Here is a 20,177-nt window from a genome sequence, read left to right as displayed (position 1 = left end):
AGAACAGAGCAGCAAGTCTTAAAGTGGCCTTCACAGCACTGAGAGAGGACTGCAGCCACGTGAATGTGAGGCAACCTTCACTCTTTAACAGTAAATAAAACATGTTAAATCCTGGGTCAGCGTTATAGCTCACTTCTTCCCTAAACCATGCAGACTTCACCTGCTATGGTTAGTAGAGCCCTGTTTCCCCATGGCTCACTACTGTGCAAGCTCCTCACGTCAGCCAGTGGGCCGGGATGCCTTGAGGTGATGGTGCTGCCTTTACCTGACTCAAGCTACCTCAAGTGTTGGCTAGGATGGAAAAGCCCCTCCTTCCTTAAACCCACTTACTCAGGTGAACATTTAGAAGGTAGCCATGTGATGTGGTACCATTCCACTAGCACCCTGTCCCTGCTCAGACCTGTGAGGACCTGCCACAGGTTTTAAGACTCCTGTTTCAGCTAATCCTGTACAATCACTGTGGAGCTAACTCAGCTTAACAGAGGATACCTTTAGGATAGAGGGCATGCAGAGCTCTCACTACCTGGAATGTGGCCTGCAAATACATAGCAAGAGGGATGCTTTTTTTTTTTTTTTTTTATTAATTTCTAAAATAAATGTATTTTCTACTCAGCTAAGCGTGGAACACAAAAACTTGGACATCTCATCCTGGCTTTCATTGCTTAGTTGAGAGCAGCTTTTTTACAGCTTGTGATTGCAGCTGTTCAGACAGTGCAGGAGAGCTGCACTGCTGCATCCTGTCAGATCCCCAGCAGGACCCAGGTGCAGTGCACTCCAAGGAAAGGCAAACACAACAGCACTGATGGATGTCACCTGGCAGGGGCCTGTGAAGCAGGCTGCTGTATCCTCCTTACATGGTAGGAGATAGCATTTTGGATGAGTCCTGTATGCTGATGGGATTCTTAAGAGACAGCTCCTAGAGTCACTTGCTGAAAAAGTCCATGGGGACTATGTGTCTTGAATACTTTTTGCCCTGTCCTCATTTTCAGCATCAGGCAGTGTTGCAGGTATTAAACTTGAGTTTGACTTGTGGTAACTAGCGACAGAGTATCTGGCTATTGAGTTGCAACTGTGTGGTAAAGCTGTTTGTTCTCAATTAGCACTAGCACGATGGCTGCATATTTAGTTACACAACATGTACTCTTTAGATGCAGGCTCACTTCAGTTAAATTCCTTTCTTGGTAGCTAGGCATAATTTAGTGCCTAGGGGATAAAGCCCAAAAATTTCAGCTATTCCTCAACATTCCTATTCCACGGTGAATTAATTCAGTTAAACAAAGGGGTGAAATACTAAGCAATGCTGGACATCAGCAGGAGCTGTTGGGCTGCCAGCACAGTAACTCTTCTGGAAACACTAGTGTTCATCAAAGGCAGTCAACAGGCATGCAAAGACTGCTTCACATGCAGTTAGGTATCCTCCCTCCTGCAAGGAGAGGCAGGAAAATTCTGTAGCTGAAGATTTTCCTTGGGCTATAGAGATTGCTGAGGAAAGAGATTGTGACCCTTAGTGCAGAGTGGCCATGGCTTGGCTAGCAAGACATAGAAGAAGTCAGTGGGAATTCCAGAACCCTGAGGGGCAAGTGAAGAAGCACTTGCTCTTATTTGTTAACTTTCACATGGCTCAAAGGTTGTTTTTAATAAATAGCACAACCACAACATCTGCATTTCTGGATTAAACAGTGCTTAAAGGTTAAGTGTAAACAAAATCAAAGCCCAGCAGCTGTTGCTGCTCAGGCACTGGAAGTGTGGGCAGAGATGCTCTTCAGGCCTTCTCCCTCAACTCAGCCCTTGGTTCCCACCTCTGACCAACACAAGTGGAACTGAAAGCACCATGTTCACAGTAGCAGCAAAGGCTCTGCTGGTTATGAGCACTAGGATTTCATCACGTTTTTCCAAACTTATCAAGGTAACATCTCAAGCATTCTTTTTATTGTCTATCCCTTTGCACCTAGGCTTCCTGTGTTCAGTCTCAGGTTCTGACAACGTTCAAATATAGTTTTTTTGCCTTTTTAGGGAAAAAAAAAAAAAGAAAAAGATGAGTTTCAGTCTAATTCCAAACCTCAAAATTGACTGATTGCTTGATTGCCAACCCACAACCCCCTCAAAATGCCAATAGTCATTTCCTATGTGTGAAAAGTTCTGCAAGCCAGCACAGATGGAGAGCTCAGCCAACTCAAACACAAAAAGGAGGCAGGAGGTACAAGGTACCCAGAACAAAGAGATGTTGCCTGAAATGCAGGAAGGGAGTTAGGTGAAACTAGCAAAGGATATGAAAAGCAGTTAAGAGGCTTCTCTAAGTACCTTAGCAGTAGAAGGAAAGGTAAAGAAATTATGGTCCCACTGCCCAGAGGGGTAGGGGAACTAGAGACAAGACATGGAAAAGCCCAAGGGACTCCCATTTTTTGCCTCATTTTCACTGGTAAAGTTTTCCCTGAGACCTCTGATGTCCCTAGGCCTACTAACAGTCCTAACCAGAGGAAGATGGAGTTACAGATCACTTAAGACAACTGGCTGTATAGAGAGTCACTGCAGTGGTTGGGCTGCACTGAAGAAGCTAGCAGATATCACTGCAAGACTGCTGTCATTTCTGAGAGGACTTGGAAGATGGAGGAGGTTCCTGACTGTGGATAGGTGTAGATTAGAAAGGGGCCCCAGGCGGGCTCAGCCTTGAAGTGCAGTTTTTTTCCCTTGACTCAGGAATGTAAACAACTCCAAGGAGGAGGATTCAGCAGTGTGGGAAAGTAGAGAGGAGAGAAGCACCTGGACAACAACAATGACAAGGCTAAGTCTATTGCTTTGCTTAAGAGGCTGGGGCACAGAAGGAAGGATATATAGAAGCCATGATGTTGCTGATGATGAGCATGGCTAATAAAGTGCTAATGGTTGGTGTCTGTTCTCCACCACCCAGCTTACTATACCTGACAACTGGGAAAAGGCAAATATCTCACTTGTCTTCAAATCCAAGGGTCTAAGGAGTCACATGCCAGTAAGCTTCACTGTAGCCCACAGAAAACCTAAGGAACAAATACTCCCAGAAGACGTTTTCAGACATGGATGTGACTGGAAGCAGACAGCTAGATCTAGCAGAAGTAAAAGCATACCTGGTCAAGCAGATTGGGACAACTGCCTGGATGAATAAAGAGGGTAGCAATGGATTTAAGAAGGCTTGTGACATTATCTCCCATAATTTCCTTTCAACTAACAAATAACAGTGAGATATAGACTGGATAAACGTACAAGGTAGTCAGAAAACCATCTGTACCACCTGCTACAAAGAGTTAGGATCGATGGCACAAAATCCAGCTGGTGGCCATTTACTTGTGGCAAGGCTCACAGTTCAATACGGGGGCAGATACAATTTAGGGTCTTCACTAACAGTCTAGATTAAAGGATGGAGTGTGCTCCAGCCAGTCTGCAGATGACACCAAGGCTGGGAAAGCTGTTGATACACTGCAGGGCAGGGCTGCTATCCAGAGGGACCTAGACAGGCAGGATATATAGGCTGACAGGAACCTCTTAAGTTCAAGGCAAAAGAAAGTCCTGCACCTGGGGTGGAGTAACACCATACAACACTACAGACTGGGACCTGACTACTTTAGAAAGTAGCTTTGTCAAAAAGGAGCCAGGTTCCCGGGAGATAAGCTGAAGTGAGTCAGCAGCATGCCTCTGCCGCACAGACAACTGCAGGGTAGTTGAATGTAGTCTGTATTAGCAAGAGCAGAACCAGCAATGTGGAAGAAAGATTCTTTCTGGATATTCAGCACTTGTGAGACAACAGCTGGAATGTTGGGTGACATTCTGCATTTCCCAGGGAAAGAAACACACTGGTACACTGGATTGAGCCTAGCAGAGGGCTGCCACCCTGCCTAGGTACTCTGAGAGAAGCAGCAGGGACTTAGACAGGAAAACCAGAGAACTGAATTTATTTCAGATTAAAAGATAAGAAAGGCAGGGGGGAGAAGTGGAGTGATAGTTGTGATCCTGCTGCTGTCTTCAGCTACCTAACGGCTAAGCATAGCTGCAATGCAGCCAGACCCTTCTCAGAAGAGCACAGTAGCAGGACAAAAGGCAACAGACAAGTTACAACACAGGAAATAACAATTAGCTCTGAAAATGTCCTTTGTTTTCCGGTCAAATGCTGCAACAGGTGCTAAGAGGGGTTGTGGAATCTCCATCCTCGGGAATAGCCAAAAATTACCTGACAGCCCTGAGTACTCTGTTCCGATTGGACCTGCTTTGAGCAGGAGGTTGGACTGCATGATCTGGAAGTCCCTCCCAGTCTGCATCAGTGTTGCTATACACTAAGGCAACAGGGTAGTTATGTAGTTATTGACATTTTGCAGCCATTGCTATATGCTAAGATACACAAAAGCTATTTTGACATGAAACCTTGCTCCCTTGACTACTAGACTTTTGTAGGTCTAAGGGCTTTAACAGCACTTGTTTCCCTGGTTGCTTTTTGGTTTAAAAAAATGCACAAAAACTACCATTACTAAAACACAAACTGAACTTACATCTTGCATTGTCCACAGAGAAGCAAACATGATTAGATCCTAAATGCAGTCTGTGAAGCTCAGTCAAGCACTACTGTTTGGTCATCTCCACCTGCCTGAAGCTTCATCTTCTTTGCTTTTAAGTTAGAACTAGAGTTAAGCTGTTTATGTTTCTGTGACTTCTTCACCACTGAATCCTGGACAGTTTTTGAACCAGTCTGAGCATTTGAGTTTGAAGACTGAGATGGTTTCTCCTGTAAAATAAAAAATAATTCTATTAAAATTCTAACTTTTCCTTCTTTTTTTGTGTTCTCACTTAAGAATGAAGATACTTATAAGGTCTACTTAAATCCTGTTGACTGCATTACTATTAAAAAAAACCAACATACTGAGCAGATCTCAAGGTATTAAAACAAGCTAGCAAGCAAGGACAGAGATAAATACCTTGTAAACACTTTTCTTCTTGATTATTCCTTCTATAGTCACAACATGTGCCTCGTTTTTCAACAGATTTGCCTTTGGTCCTATCTTAAGGTAGGATATTGTAGCAAATGCTGTGAAGCTGAAATCTTCCCTGTATAAATTAAATCAGTGATGTAAGTGAAGGTTGGAGACAAAGACAGGCTAGATCATGCAGGGGGGAAATAGGACACATTAACCCTTTTGATGAATATTCTAGAAAGCTGCTTGATTCAGCCTTAGTTATTCAAATGGGTGATTAATATACAAGGCTAAAAGGACTATGGAATGTATCCCTTAATATTACATAGAAGTAACACAAGAGTAAAGAAAAATTACTATTTGGTGTTAAAAATCATAAAATAAAAAGGAGTCATCTTACATACTTCAGATACTGCTGCAGCAGTAAATGAGCAACAATTCTCTCCAGTTCCTCTCGAGGGTGCTTGGGTGGAGTAACTTCAGCCACTCTGAGTTTTGCTACACCTTTCCCAGACCACGCATCGATTAATTTCAGTGGGGTAAGTTTCTCACTCATGGTTTCAGCTTGCTCAAGTATCTTGATGAGATCCCTGCAGTAACCTGTTATATCCATTTTCTCACATGCTACAAACAGAAGTGATGTTTACATAGCAAGTTATTTTATAATGATTTCTATAGTATTCAGATATACATTAGAATGGTTTGGGCTGTAAGGGACTTACAAAGGTCATCTAGTCCAACCTCCCTATAGTCAAGCAGGGACATCTTCCACTTGATCAGGCTGCCCAGAGCCCTGTTGAGTCTAACCTTGAATATCTCCAGGGATGGGGCCTCGACTGCCAGTAACCTGTTCCACTACCCTCATGGTAGAGAGCTTGTTCCTAACATCCAATCTAAATCTGCTCTTCTCCAGTTTGAAACGATTGTTCCTTGTCCTATCACTACAGGCCTTTGTACACAGTCTCCATATTTTATTGTGGAAAGACTGAAGAGCAAAGAAAAATTAAAGAACATAAGCAAGACATTTCTTCTCTCAAAATACAGACCAAATGAGACTGAAAAAAGGTATTCATTTCATTATACAAATTAGCTTTGTCATGAATGATTATTTCAAGTGCTAACCCATCCATATAGTACATAATGATCATGCTTCTACTGCATGATCAGACCATGGCACAGAATCACACCAACTGCCTCCTCCAATAGTAAGAATTAAGTACTGAAAAATCTAGAACTGCTGCTTGTTTTCTTCAGACTCTCTTTACATATCAGAGCCTAGATGTGCAGCAGTTTGGCATGCAGAAGAGCAAGGCTTCTTCACAAAACAAAGCTTTCACACCCAAAGAAATCCAGAAACAACAGATATCAGAACTTTTTAAAATCAGGTGAATAATCTCTCCCTTGACCCACCTTCACTTTTGGAAACAGGTGAATGAGCCTAAAGAGATATCGAAGTGTTTGGCCACAGACAAAAAGCTAAACCAGGAAATATCCTGCTAAACATCCTGAACTCAGCAACACTAAGCCACTGAAAACTGACATTCATTAAAAAATGTGTACCTTGGAAACAGGTAATATTAAAAGCATAGTTCCATAGTTTGTCCAAAGTAGGTTATTTCTTTAAGCCAACCTTCTGCATGTTCTCTGTCCTTGATTACAAGGCCATGTACTTACAGTTCTCTCTACAGCAGTTATCACACATTCTGTTGCAGTTGGCAGAGTCCCATACTTCATCAAAATGACGGGCTATGAGGACGCGGCGACATCTGAAAGGGCAAAGAGGGACTGTAGAACATCAGTGGATACATTTGTGTTCAAAATCATCAAAGTGGCAAAAAGAAAGCCCCTTGGGTCAGCTCAGGTCTCAAAACAAGCTTGGAGAACTAGCTCAGAAAAAATAAATCAGGAAACAAATACTGTCCCATGGTATTCTGTCAGTTATGCTAGCAGCAGTAGCTTGTAGCTGTCAGGAAACACCTCTGCAGGAACAGTCTGGTTAAAGCAGAAAAGCAACAAGAATCTGCAGTTTCAATAGGAAGAGTCATAGAATGCATTGCCTTGGAATGCACCTTGAAAGGTCATCTAATCCAACCCCCCCTGCACTACGCAGGGACATCCTCAACTAGATCAGCTTGCTCAGACCTCTCACCAAGCTTGACATTGAATGTCTCCAGGGACGGGGCCTCCACCAACTCCTGGGTATCCTGTTCCAGTGTTCACAGAATCACAGAATGTTAGAGGTTGGAAGGGATCTCAAAAGATCATCCAGTCCTACCCCGCTGTGAGAGCAAGGTCATCTACACTGAGTCACACAGGAACATATCCAGGAAAGTTTGGATTGTCCCCAGAGAAGGAGACTTCATAACCTCTCTGGGCAGCCTGCTGCAGAGCTCTGACACCCTCACAGTAAAAAAGTTTTTCTTTATGTTCACATAGAACCTCCTTTGGTCCAGCTTGTACCCATCGCCCCTTGTTCTATCATTGGACATCCCTGAGAAGAGCCTGGCTCTGTCCTCCTGACAGTTGCCCTTCATATCTTGATAAACATGAATGAGGTCACCCTCTCAGTCTCCTCCAAGCTTAATAGACCCAGCTCCCTCAGCCTTTCCTCAGCATCTTTCCCTCAGCCTTTCCACTCCCTTGAGTATCTTTGTGGCTCTGTGCTGCACACTCTCATGCAGTTCCCCAAGGTCCTTCTTGAACTGTGGCCCAGAACTAGACACAATATTCCAGATGTGGCCTCAGCAGGGCAGAGTAAAGGGGGGAGGAGAATCTCTCTCCACCTACTAACCACACCACTGCTAATCCACCCTAGAAGCCACCACCCTCACAATGAGGAATTTCTTCCTAATGTCTAATCTAAATCTACATTTCTCTAGTTCAAAAATCATAACAATATTAGCTGATTCTTAGACTGAGGCCAAAACACGCCTGTACTGAATGCAGAAGTAGTTGTTCACGACTTCGTCTTTCCCATTATGTTTTTGAAATAGCTCAGTGCAGCAGATGAAGCACTAAACACTTGTGGATTCCTGTATGGCCATTAAACACTGGTACCTCAGAGTAAAAAACAAAGCATTCCAGTCTTGCTGTCAGTGGGATTTGAAATCCAAACAGTGTTTTGTTGACATTTCACCTCAACACAGAACTTTATACTGAAGCAGGCAAGCAACACACCAACATTTAGTTGTGTGCAGGAGCACACAAAACCACCAACTCCCAACTTGACTGCTCCACAAGTAGTGTTTCTATAGTGTGCTGGGTGGCTTTGCTTTGGTGTTGTCTTGTGTTGGTGTGTTTTGCATTTGAAAATACACCCCCTAAACAAAACAATCTACAAAAAGTAACCCATTTAAAACCCAAGCAATAAAGCCACCTCAGTAACTTACTTGTTCATATTCTGGCAGTAAGACACCATATCATACAGCTTCTCTTGCCCTACGTTTTCCATCACTACCATTGAGCTGATTCTGAATATATCTCCAAAACCATAATACAAAATGCAGTCAGCTTTTTGGTCATCTCTACCTGTAATGCATTAAAATGAACAAAAAAAAAAAAGATTTTTAAGCAGAGCATTTTCTGGTACAAATCCCACTTTTACCTACATGGACTTCTGCAGCCCCTTATATAGAAAGGGCATGACTGCAACAGAGAATCAAGCATAACATGTTAAGCCAATAGAATGCAGTCTAGAAACAAAACAGATTTATAACAATCTTCTACAAGTACAGAATCAAGCAAACTGAAAATATTATGCAATGAAGATTTTGATTTTTTTAACAACTAGAATAAAATATTAATGTCCTTTTGGAATTCAGTGATAACTCATCCTAACACCCCTTGGAAAACCCTAGCCAAATACATGCTGAAGCCACCACAAAACATTTTTATTCAACTATATCAGCTACTTGGTGGTGTTACCCATTTATCAATCCTTACAATTCCCTGATCCAGGTTCCTGCTTGTATTTATGTGGTCACTGAGACTCATGCAGTGAATAGACATCACCTAGAGACAATCTGAGTGAATCATACATCCCAGTTGCCATGCAAAGAAAAAAAACCCACCCTTTTTGTAACATATATCCAATCAATGTCATGTTATGGAACTATTCTGGCAAGCCACAGATGTCACAAATATCAAGTAACTTAATAGCTGAGCTGATGCTCAGTTACTCTTTGCTACACTGCAGTACAGAAGCCTGAGACCATTAATGTAATTTCCATTTGTTTTAAGGCCTCTTTACAGAAGCAGAATGGCATGAATCAATTTGGAACTTGTCACAAATGGCTGAAACTGAAGAACAAATGTATTGGTTTAACAGATGTAAATGGTGACTTTGCAAAAGCCATTTCTTACATTACCTGCACGACCACTTTCTTGGTAGTAGTTCTCCATCGATTTGCTCATAGAATGATGAATTACAAACCTCACATCAGGTTTATCAATTCCCATGCCAAAAGCAACAGTTGCCACAACAACCTGAAAAAAAAAAAAGATTAAGAAACCATCAATGTATCAAAACAGTTTAAATGAGATGCAAGTCTATGAGGAAGGGAGATTTAGACTAGATATTAAGAAATTTTTACAGCAAGGGTGATGAGACACTAGAAGAGGTTGCCCAAGGAGGTCGTGGATGCTCCCTCCCTGGAGGTGTTCAAGGCCTGGTTGGATGAGGTCTTGAGTAACAGGGTCTAGTGGAAGGTGTCCCTGCCCATGGCCAGGGGTTTGGAACTAGATGATCTTCAAGGTCCCTCCCAACTTAAACCACTCCGTGAATCTATGAAAAGTATCCACTTAACCTGAATTTGATTTGCTGCCCATCCTTTATGAACTTTTGTCTTATATTTAGCATCCATGTTTGCATGGTAAGTCCCTGCCTTGATTCCCAGCTTCTGCAAACTCACAGTAACTTGTTCAGAGTCCTTTTGGGAAAAACAGTAAACAATTCCTGCACAAAAATGAAAGATGAGATGCCTAATTATAACGTCGTTAAAAAAAAATAACCACCAAACAACCCCCAATGCTTAAAAATAAATAAATAAAACCCAGTAAATAATCTTTGTGTCTGTTCAGTCTGCAGTATTAGTAACCATGAAGGGGATTTCAATTACCAACTTTGACTTGTAGGCCAAAGAGAAAATATGGGTGTCAATCCACATGCTCATGGAAGTATTCTATTAATGTTCAAGGAGAGCAATGGTTATTAATGCCTATCTAAAGGGGTGCTGTTTCTTATGACATTTCGCCTTAGGTTTCAGATAAATCTGCTTTTTGTCATTAGGTGGTGTGGGCTAAATCAAGGATTACACACAAAACCACAGGATTTGTGATCATCTTAGCACCATCTGTACTTGGGAGTTGCACATCAAGGCCACTGAGTTCCACACCAGAGACAGGGGGTCAGACTGCTGCTCCAGAAAACTGGGTTCTGTTGCCTTTGCGATATGGCTCTGATCATTATTTGCTGAATTCGCATCATTTACTGAATGCACTAAGTCCGACTTTTATAGTTCTGTTTTCATCACAAAAATGCAGATCAACCCACCATACATCAATTCTGGGCACGAAATAATACATGAATCTTATGATCAAACACGAAAAATAAGCATTACAGACCATAACTATCCTGACACACAAATATCAACTGACATATATGTGATGTAAGAAGTTCTCGGTTTTTTGGACCCTTGTTTTAACAGTCTTTAAAAGTGCTATGTTATTCTTTTCTATGTGAGCATTGTTCTATATATACATCAACATTATATTACATTACAATACATTACAGTGAACTGTAAAGACATTTAAACAGTGATGAATTAAAAGAGTAATTATTCAAGGTACAGATCTTATTAAATTTTATTCCTTCTAATGCTAGGTGTTTAGTGTATGGTGAAGGTAGAACGTCTCTGCAAATTTCAGGATCCCTTGAAAACATCTCTGTAACACTGAAGATTATTAAAAATAACATGCTCTTCTTAATTTTTTTTTTTACCTGAGAGTCCTTTGTATCTGCCATTAATGATCTTAACTATGTCCTCAATGAAATCTTCATTATTTGAAGGCTTATGCCGAACCTCAAAAATATAATAAACACAAGCAGGAGAGTTCTGGTGAACACACAGTCTGTCAGACAATCCTTCTTCCAGTACAATAAACACAACCATTCTACCATTTAACCAGAATTACCAGATTCTTTTTGAGTAGCCCAGTTACATCTCAAAAGCCCATTGAAAAAGAATTGCACAAGTCTGCCCATAAAGACCAATAAAAGAATCTGTAGTCAAACTGAAAATACAGGACAACACAATCATTCACAACTTTCTGTAATCATATGACACATTTTCCAACAATTTGGAAAGAGTTTGAACCTGTTAACCTACTTTTCCCTTGTACACAGTCCTACTTCTCCCTTATACACAGTCCTACCTGCTAAGCCTTGCTCGCAAAGGCAGAACCAGCCAAATTTCTCTGCAGGTGACAAGAAATTCAGCAAGATGGAGTAATGAAAGAACAAAAAACTACTTATTAAAATGTATAATTGAAAATCTACTCTAGGTTTCATCAACTGTAACCAACAGAAGATAATATGAATGCAGTGCAGTCAAACAAACAGGTACTAACACAAACCTCATAGTAAAGATTGGGCCGGTTGAAAGATGCAGTGAAGGTAATGCACTTCTGAACATGCAAAATTTTCTGAGCATCCTGTAAAACATGGTTTGTAGCAGTTGCTGTCAATCCAATCAAGGGAGCATTGGGAAACTGTCTTTTCAGGATACCAAGAGACTTGTAGTCTAAGCAAGCAAACAAAAAGGAGAAAGAAAAAGGGTTTGCATACCATAGTTCCAAAGTTAGAAGATATTAATGTAGATAGCATTCAGTGGGGTAATACTGCAATGAATATTATTACTGATAATTTACTGATTAATATTACTGATAATTGATACATTGAAATAAAAAAGAGAAAAGAAAAAGGTTTCTCATACCAGAGCTCCAAGGTTAGAAAACATTAATGAGATAGCGCTCAATGGGGTAATACTGCAATAACCGTTATTATTGATGAATTTACTGTAGAACTGATTGATATATTGAAATTAAATATTTATTAAAATAGATGCTTTATCTTCTAATTGAATTTTACAGAAGTAGCCACAATTCAGAAAGCAAAACATATTGAAGCAGTTCTTTACAAGTTAGAAAAATACAAGCAGCATGGCAATAACCAGCATTCAGGTTCTTTTGCAAGTCCATTTTTACAAACAGCTTTGCTAATAAAGCAGCAATGTGGACTGTACTAAGGGAAGATTGTAAAGGCTCAGTGCTGCCTTAGCAAAGGCTCAGTGCTGCCTTAACACAGAAATGCAGCCAGAGATATTCTACTTTGCTGGTTTAACTGGCATGGCTCTTTGCTGAGACACTACTTTTAACAAAACTACAAAGGCTGAAAGGTTGACTTCACAGTTATGATTGTTTCAAATCAGGTTTTCTTTGAAAGGTGAAGAAAAAGTAACTAGTAAGTAACAGTCTGCTACAACTGACAAGATAGGAAAAAAATTGAAGAACACTTCATTTCCCTGCAAGGGAAGGGCATTTGTTTCAACTTGCTCAAGAAGCAATTAAGAACATTTTGTAAATTCATGAGATACCTTTATCTGTCACCCAGTGTTAGGGAGCAGTGTACAGAGTGATACTTTTTAACGTAGTGGTAGATTAAAGATGACTGCGTTGTCCATATTAAAGATGGTGACCAAAAACTTCCGTTTTATTAAGCTCCAATTAAACTGATACAGGAGTTTTATCAGAATACTGACAGCAAGATCTACATAGAAATCACACTCATTTGCATGATCTTAGCTCCTGTAGAAGGATATAGTAATTTGGGAATGAAAGTTAAAGTCCTTGAGCTACCACAGGTATTTGCCATACACCAAGTACTTGCTTAATACATGAAGAAAGCACCTAGATTTATGTCAGGCCTAACTCATGATTTATTGGTGCCTGAATAACACTGTAAGCTGGATTTCTAATGAGCATACCAGGCCTGAAGTCATGGCCCCATTGACTACAGCAATGGACCTCATCTACAGCAATGCGAGCAAGACACCCTGCTTGGTAAGCTTTCTCTAGCTTTGACATGAACATTTTGCTTTTTGCAATCTTCTCCGGGGTCACATAAATGAGCTTCAGCTGTGAATTTCTGTCTAGCATTTCGGTATGAACCCACTTCACATGTTCCTGTTCAAAACAAAAGGAGAAATCAGGGGCTAACAAACTAGGTCAACAAACCGAAGTTGCTTAGCACTAAGATTCTTAAGATGTTATTAACAAGTCATAAAGGTAATTAACAGAGAATAGCAAACTGTCGTACAGTATTTACCACTACTGTAACTTGTTGTAGGAGATTATTATCTGGAATATGTCAATTTTAATACTTGCAAAATCTGTCACAGAACCTTGAAAAAACAAACAAATACCTGTCTTTGCTTTACCACGAGACATCAGTATTTTCCCAACCAATTACAATGTACCAAACATGCCTGTGGTACTTCAAGTACACACAATGATAGTCTTTAATACTGAGTTTTCAAAGCACTCTCTCTGAAAGACAGCTCCAAGTCTGGCATGTTGCATCTAGTCCCTAACCTTTTAAATCCAGTGTCATGTGCAAGTTAATGACCACAGCCTTCTGGTAGTCAGGAAAATGTATTTCACTGTAAAAAAAAAAAAAAAATTGACCAATAACAGACTGGGAAGTAAGTTGTTTTTCGGCCTCTGGATCAAACAGCTTACCATCCTAAAGTAAGACAGATGCTTTCATGTAAAAGCCTGCACTGCTCAACGTGTTACTTCTTTAAAATCTCCAAATTGAGTAAAAACCCACAACACACGCCAGCCAAAGGTACTTCACATCCTCTAAATAGCCCCATTAAATCTATTTAATTCCATGAAAGGTGTGGTTTCCATGTATTCTTGTCATTAAAACGAGAATGAGAGATACTTATTCCCATTATCCATAAGGCATCAGCTGTTACAACTGTGCCATTCTTTCAATATTCATACATAACATACAGAGAGGCATGAGGCCAGCATATACACCACAAAAACCATGAAGACTTGACAATTAAACATACCTTACTGCTTGAGGCATTTAATAAAGCTGCAGAAATACCAAGCTGTTCCAAAACCATGAGCTGATCTTCCATAAGTGATATCAAAGGACATATCACAAGTGTGAAACCTGTAATAATCAATCATTGTGCAAACTGAACAGTTCAGATGTCACAAATATCTCCTCTAATATTTTTTACTAATGCAACAGCCCTGTTCTGCAGGATCTGCAAAACTTGAGCTTAAACTTCATACACAGCAGCAGATTCCTGTCCACAGCTAGCGAATACTATGTCACACAGGGACACTTAATTACCCTCCTGCAACATTCCCTGAAGAATGCAGGCCACAGATAAGTGGAGCTGCAACAAACTGTGAAAGAGCTAACACTCAAACCAAAGAAAGCTGGGATTCATCTCCATGTCATGAAGTCATGAGGTGCTAAATGTACCACACAACTAAGCAATGCTAGGTATTGGTTGTTGTAAATAAGTAAACTTCCATGTAATTTGATGGGTTATTAAGACAAAAAAAATAACAACTAAAACTGAATATTTAGTTCTAATAATCAGGAAGTCTCTCTCTAATACTGTGAAGCTAAAACTTTAGAGCGGACAGACAAACAGTAGACACATACTTCAGTTTATATTGAGTTAAAAGGCAAAGCAAGAAAAATATATTGACAAACTTCAAAAAAGATCTTTCATATTGAAAGGAACCTAGATAAATTAGCTAAATCTCAATCACATCTAAAAGGCACATCTATTTTAAAGCTACTATTGCATCTTCAGAGGAAATAAGAGAGTAAAGCAAATAGATTTACTAAAACTTTCTCTCATATCTTTGTCCTTTTCCCCCATACTGTGACACTAGACACCAATACTAGACACTAATCTAGTCTTCATTTTCCACGTAACTATAAAAAGGAGAAAATGAATCTAATTGCTTATATATGACCTTTTCTTCCCCTCCATACCATCAGAACAGACTGCTGGTAACTGATAGCAAAGGCTCTTTCCACCACCTGTAGGCATGACAAGAAATATATCCTTCCCTGCCATTGCAGCATTTACTGTTTCAAGTTGCAAGGACCTAAACTTCTGGAGTTTAAACTTGCCCTGCAATGCAGTTTTTATCTTCTCATACCATGGAAAATCTGTAAAGGGAAAAAACAAACAAACAAACAAACAAACATTTCATAACCAAGTTAAAATATAGGAAGGAAGGGTAATTTACACATACAGTAACTAAATGTGGAAGCAACACAGTTTTAGATCTGGGAAAGCGTTCAAAGATTCAATAATGGCTCACAAAAAGCAACACACAACCTGAGCCTGTCTCAATTAATTTGAAATGAAACTCATGTCTCAACTAACATGAAATGTAAACACAATCCACCTCCAGACTACTGGCTCTTATTGCACAGAAATGTTAACTAATGTTAAAAGCTTATAAGCAGACGAACAGCTTCAAATGCTAATGATCAAATTAACTGAGTAGTACAAAATCAAATGGAAGTGACAGGCCCACCCTGAAAATAAAAATTCTCAGACACTGACCCCTACAACAGCCTCACTACTAAGTTGCCCAAATACTTCCCTCACACAAATAGTGTAATGAAGGCAGGGCTACCATTTTTTCCCTCCATACATTCTAAAGATAATAAGCATTTAGTTTTAGAAAGGAAGAGGGGGAAGTTTAATCTCCAAAGTAATGGCTGCAACATGCCTATGATGTTTTTTCTTAATTAATAGCCAAAATCTGCATTATATAAAGAGATAATACCAGGAAAATTAAATTTCAGATGCATCAGGAAGCATATTAAGCATTTTTGTATTACTAAAATGCAGAAAAACTGTGGGAACTCAACACTACATCACATGCAATTTAAGAGTTAACTTTGGAATTTGAGGTGACATTGCTTTCTAATTTAGAGATCACAGCCAAGATCCCAGGCTCTCTGAAACCAAGAAAAGTCTCCTGCTAACTTCAGTGAATTTGCACCAAGAAAAGAATAAAAGCAGTTAGAACAAGCCATTCTTGTGATAATTCTGCTCAGAACTCAGATTAGTGTTTAGGAATGTTCAGGGAGTGAAATACAAACATTACCCTGTGTAATTACCATGGCAGGCCACCCAGCTGAACAAAATTAAATAGGAAAATATCATTATCCAGATAAAAATCTACACAAATACATTTTCCCCCTACTGAATTAATTTACTTCTAGGTTAGAATATTTGAATTTTACTCTGCAAACCTTTTTTATTCCATGCCTCAGCAGAAGTTTCAGTGTCTTTACTTCCACTTGCCTCCGAGTCTCCTGAGGACTGCTTTATCAGACTTTTTACCCTCAGCTTCTTTTGAATGAGTTCTTGCTGTTTGTCCACAAGCTCCTGAATCTGCATCTCCACTGCCTGCAGCTCATTTTCAATGGAAACCAGAACCTCCTCTAGCACTGAAGGGAAAAATAAGGTGAAGACAGAATAAAGACTACAGTAAATTGCTAATCTCAGTTTTAAAGGATACTTAATTTCATTTGCTCATTGAAAACAACAAAAATTAAACACAAATAAAAAGGATTCACAGATTTATAGAATGGTTTAGGTTGGAAGGGACCTTGAAGATCATCTAGTTCCAATCACCCCCACCACGGGCAGGGACACCGCCCACTAGACCAGGTCACTCAAGGCCCCATCCAAACTTGCCTTGAACAACCACCAGGGAGGGGGCATCCACGTTCACTGTTCCAGCGTCTCACCACCTTCACTGTAAAAAATTTCTTCCTAATATGCAGTCTAAATCTACCCTCCTCAAGTTAAAATCCATTCCCTCTGGTCCTATCACTACCAGCCCTTCTAAAAAGTCTCTTCCCAGCTGTCTTGTAGCCCCCTTCAGGTACTGGAAGGCTGCTCTGAAGTCTCCCCTGAGCCTTCTCTCCTCCAGGCTAAACAGCCCCAACTCTTGCAGTCTGTCCCCATAGGAGAGGATCTAGAGAAACAGGCTGACAGGCGCACTGATACAATTATAACATCTAATATTGTAGGTGCTGTGTAAAAACACTGAGCAATGCTTAACAATGTATTTCATGTACTAGGGGGACATAAATACCCAGGTATCCTCTAAGTTGTCATCTCCAGTACAGCACATGAAAGATGAGCAGCACTACTGTTGCCTGCTTTGATTAACAGATAAAAATAGCATCATAATCCATTTTCTCAAAAGCAGTGCCTCTCCAGACAAACACTTGGAATTATTTTCTTTGCTGCAGATGCAGGTTAAACAGTAAAAACCATATTGCATCTGCCCAGATATTAAATGCTGCTTTACAATGAAGACGAGCACTCCAGCCAATTCCAAGGTGAGCACAACATGAGAATATTCTCAATAGAAAGCATTTACATATGAGAAGCACTATTAATCTCAGCAAGTAAAGGTATTATGAAGATGGAAATAGGGGTTTTATCACAAAGCTACATTTCAGGCACCAAAAATCTCCCTCCTATGCAGGACCAGAGGATCTGCTGAATGCCAAGGTTTGAACACAGAGGACAAAAAGCTTTTCTGAACACAAATCATGCTTCAGATTTGAAAAAAAAATGAAGCAAATATTCCTCAAAAGCTAGGGTTATATTAAGTTAATCTTTGGCAGGAATATGCCTCTTCACATCCTAATACGAATCTGTGTAAATCACAGATTGTGTTCTAGAATCCAATCCCCAAGTTTTAAAAGAATAATTAACACACACCACAGCATGCCAAGCATGTGCCACTAGCTCACAGCAAGGCCAGAAAGGCTCAAGGAGAAATGTCTTCCTCCCTCCCACCCCAAAAAATAAGAGACTTTTGTCCAAGCATAACAGATAAAATAATCTGTTCATGGAAGAAAATTATATGGAAAAAGATGTGCTCACTACAAATGGCACAAAATGGAGACACTTGTCTTCCTAAATGCTGTTACTTAGCAGGAAAGAGCAGAAGGTATCTTAAAATATGAAGCCTATTGTAATATGAAATATGAAGCATTTTCAAAATACTGAAAACCAAATAATTTCCTGGACTAGCTTGCCTTTGTTCTAGTTTTAACCTAAAAGTCAAAATGTTATGCAGTAGAAGAACTTTTTCTTCAAATCTGAAGTATAAGATGAGCCTTCTCTAGCAGGGGGGTTGGACTAGATGATCTTCAGGGGTCCCTTTCTGACCCCTGTCATTCTGTGAAGACTTCATACATTTTTCCACATACATTAAAATAATAGAAATAACAATCAATAACATCAGGTGATTGTGTCTGTTAGCTAAAAGATAGAAAAATTAACATATTGAATACCAGTTCTGGATTACCTGCAACAGCTGACATCTTTGGAGAGCAGAGATTGTTATCCTTAGGAGGTCTTCTTTAATCAAGCAACTGTCACTAAGAAGAAAAAAAAAAGGTATTTCATGAGTAATCCTTCTAAACACAGAAAAAATTCACTGCAAGAGTTTCTTCATTATTAGAAGAGGTGTTAGTATAGCAGTTCAAGTACTGGATTAACCTGTCTATATAAATAAATGTCTAGATAACAACACACTTATTCTCTTTTGCAAAAGGGACAGATACCAACTCAATCAGTTGCTAAGGCAATGGTTCACTGGTCTTCTAAATGACCCAAGAGGGACATTGAACTGTAGGAACAGGTTCAGAGGACAGCCACAGAGATGATCAGAGGGCTGGAGAACCTCCCCTTTGGGGACAGGCTGAGAGAGCTGGGGCTGTTCAACCTGGAGAAAAGAAGGCTCTGGGTAGACCTTAGAGCAGCCTTCCAGTACCTGAAGGGGGCCTACAAGAAGGCTGGGGAGGGACTTTCTAGGAGGGCTCCTAAGGACAGGACAAGAAGGAATGGATTAAAGACTGAGGAGGGCAGATAAAGACTGGAGAGTAGGAAGAAATTCTTTACAGTGAGGGCCATGAGACACCGGAACAGATTGCCCAGGGAGGTTGTGGATGCCCCCTCCCTGGAGGTGTTCAAGGCAAGGTTGGGTGAGTCCTTGAGCGAGATGGTCTAGTGGAAGGCATCCCTGCCCATGGCAGGGAGGTTGGAACTGAATGATCTTTAAGGTCCCTTCCAACCTAAACTATTCTATGAATCTGTAATACAGGTCATTCACTTATCTTTTGGTTTTTTTCCCCATCCGTTCAAAGACTACTTTACAGAAAAGCCTGAACAAATTATGTTGTGTCTCTAAGAAAAATAGTCCCCGTAACACCTAGAGGATCTCCTATGAGGAAGCAGAAATGTAGTTTAGTCCAGAGAAGGGGGATTGGTTTTAAGTCATCAGTGACGTAAACTTAGAATTCTATTTATTGGGCATCTTTTTTGAACAGCATTCTTTGCTGTATTCTATGCTAACAATAGAAAACTCAAGAATCTTTATATTCTCCAAGTCTTGTTGAATTCTGAACCCTGTACTATATACACAGAAGACAAATCTAAGAGAAGGTGAAAGGAAACAAATTCAGTGGATCCTCACTATAAGCTTATTTTACCATTACAAATCTTTTAATACATTTCTATAAATAAAGAGAAATATATATATATAAAAAGAATGGGTGAAAAAACACTGACTTTGACAGAAGAGGTTATAATTAAAAATAAGTTAAAGGCCCACACATAAGAAAGAAGGGGATGTAACTCAACAGCACCCAGGTCACCCACACAATTTGAGTTACACAGTTCTGTTTTTATGTCACCTGCCACTTTCCCTAAAGTGTTTGTAAGTATTAGCATCCCCACAGTACAGAGCAAGCAGAGACACAGAGAAAAATAACTAATTCTCTGTCACTGATGCTAACACACTCCCAATTATAATTTGATTCCTTAAAAAATCCAAACAAACAAACAAAACCTCATAAGAAACTATATGAAGATGAACTTCTATCTTATAAACCACAGTACACAAAGGCTAGCAGAGGCATCTTGCTCATCAGCCAGTTTTAGCCCACTGTAAAAACAGCTCAATTCCTGTGAATTCCTCCTATTACATCCTTTTCTAAGTAGCTCACCGGTGGGGGAAAAGAGGATAGAGGATGTTGGCCGTGCCTAAAACAGATCAGTAACCAATGTCACTTCCAACCAGCAGATTTAACTCAGC

At 40.0% G+C, this 20,177-nt stretch overlaps 1 protein-coding gene across 1 annotated transcript; it reads right to left on the bottom strand.

Annotated features, from left to right (window-relative positions):
- Window positions 1-4,573: 4,573 nt before the first annotated feature.
- On the bottom strand, window positions 4,574-18,402 carry RECQL (RecQ like helicase). The gene is made up of 14 exons (XM_054386879.1): window positions 18,387-18,402; window positions 16,306-16,503; window positions 15,025-15,204; window positions 14,072-14,178; window positions 12,977-13,175; window positions 11,568-11,734; window positions 10,933-11,014; window positions 9,740-9,888; window positions 9,302-9,419; window positions 8,324-8,462; window positions 6,609-6,700; window positions 5,339-5,558; window positions 4,938-5,067; window positions 4,574-4,747 (listed from the first exon to the last, which is right to left on the bottom strand). Exons 1-14 carry the CDS (start codon window positions 18,400-18,402, stop codon window positions 4,574-4,576), a joined length of 1,971 nt encoding a protein of 656 aa, XP_054242854.1.
- Between the last annotated feature and the right edge of the window lie 1,775 nt (window positions 18,403-20,177).

The sequence above is a fragment of the Indicator indicator genome, chromosome 14, assembly GCF_027791375.1.
Source record: "Indicator indicator isolate 239-I01 chromosome 14, UM_Iind_1.1, whole genome shotgun sequence".
Classification (NCBI taxonomy): Eukaryota; Metazoa; Chordata; class Aves; order Piciformes; family Indicatoridae; genus Indicator; species Indicator indicator.
Note: the sequence above shows the minus strand (reverse complement) of the source record. Positions and strands in the feature narration are given on the sequence as shown.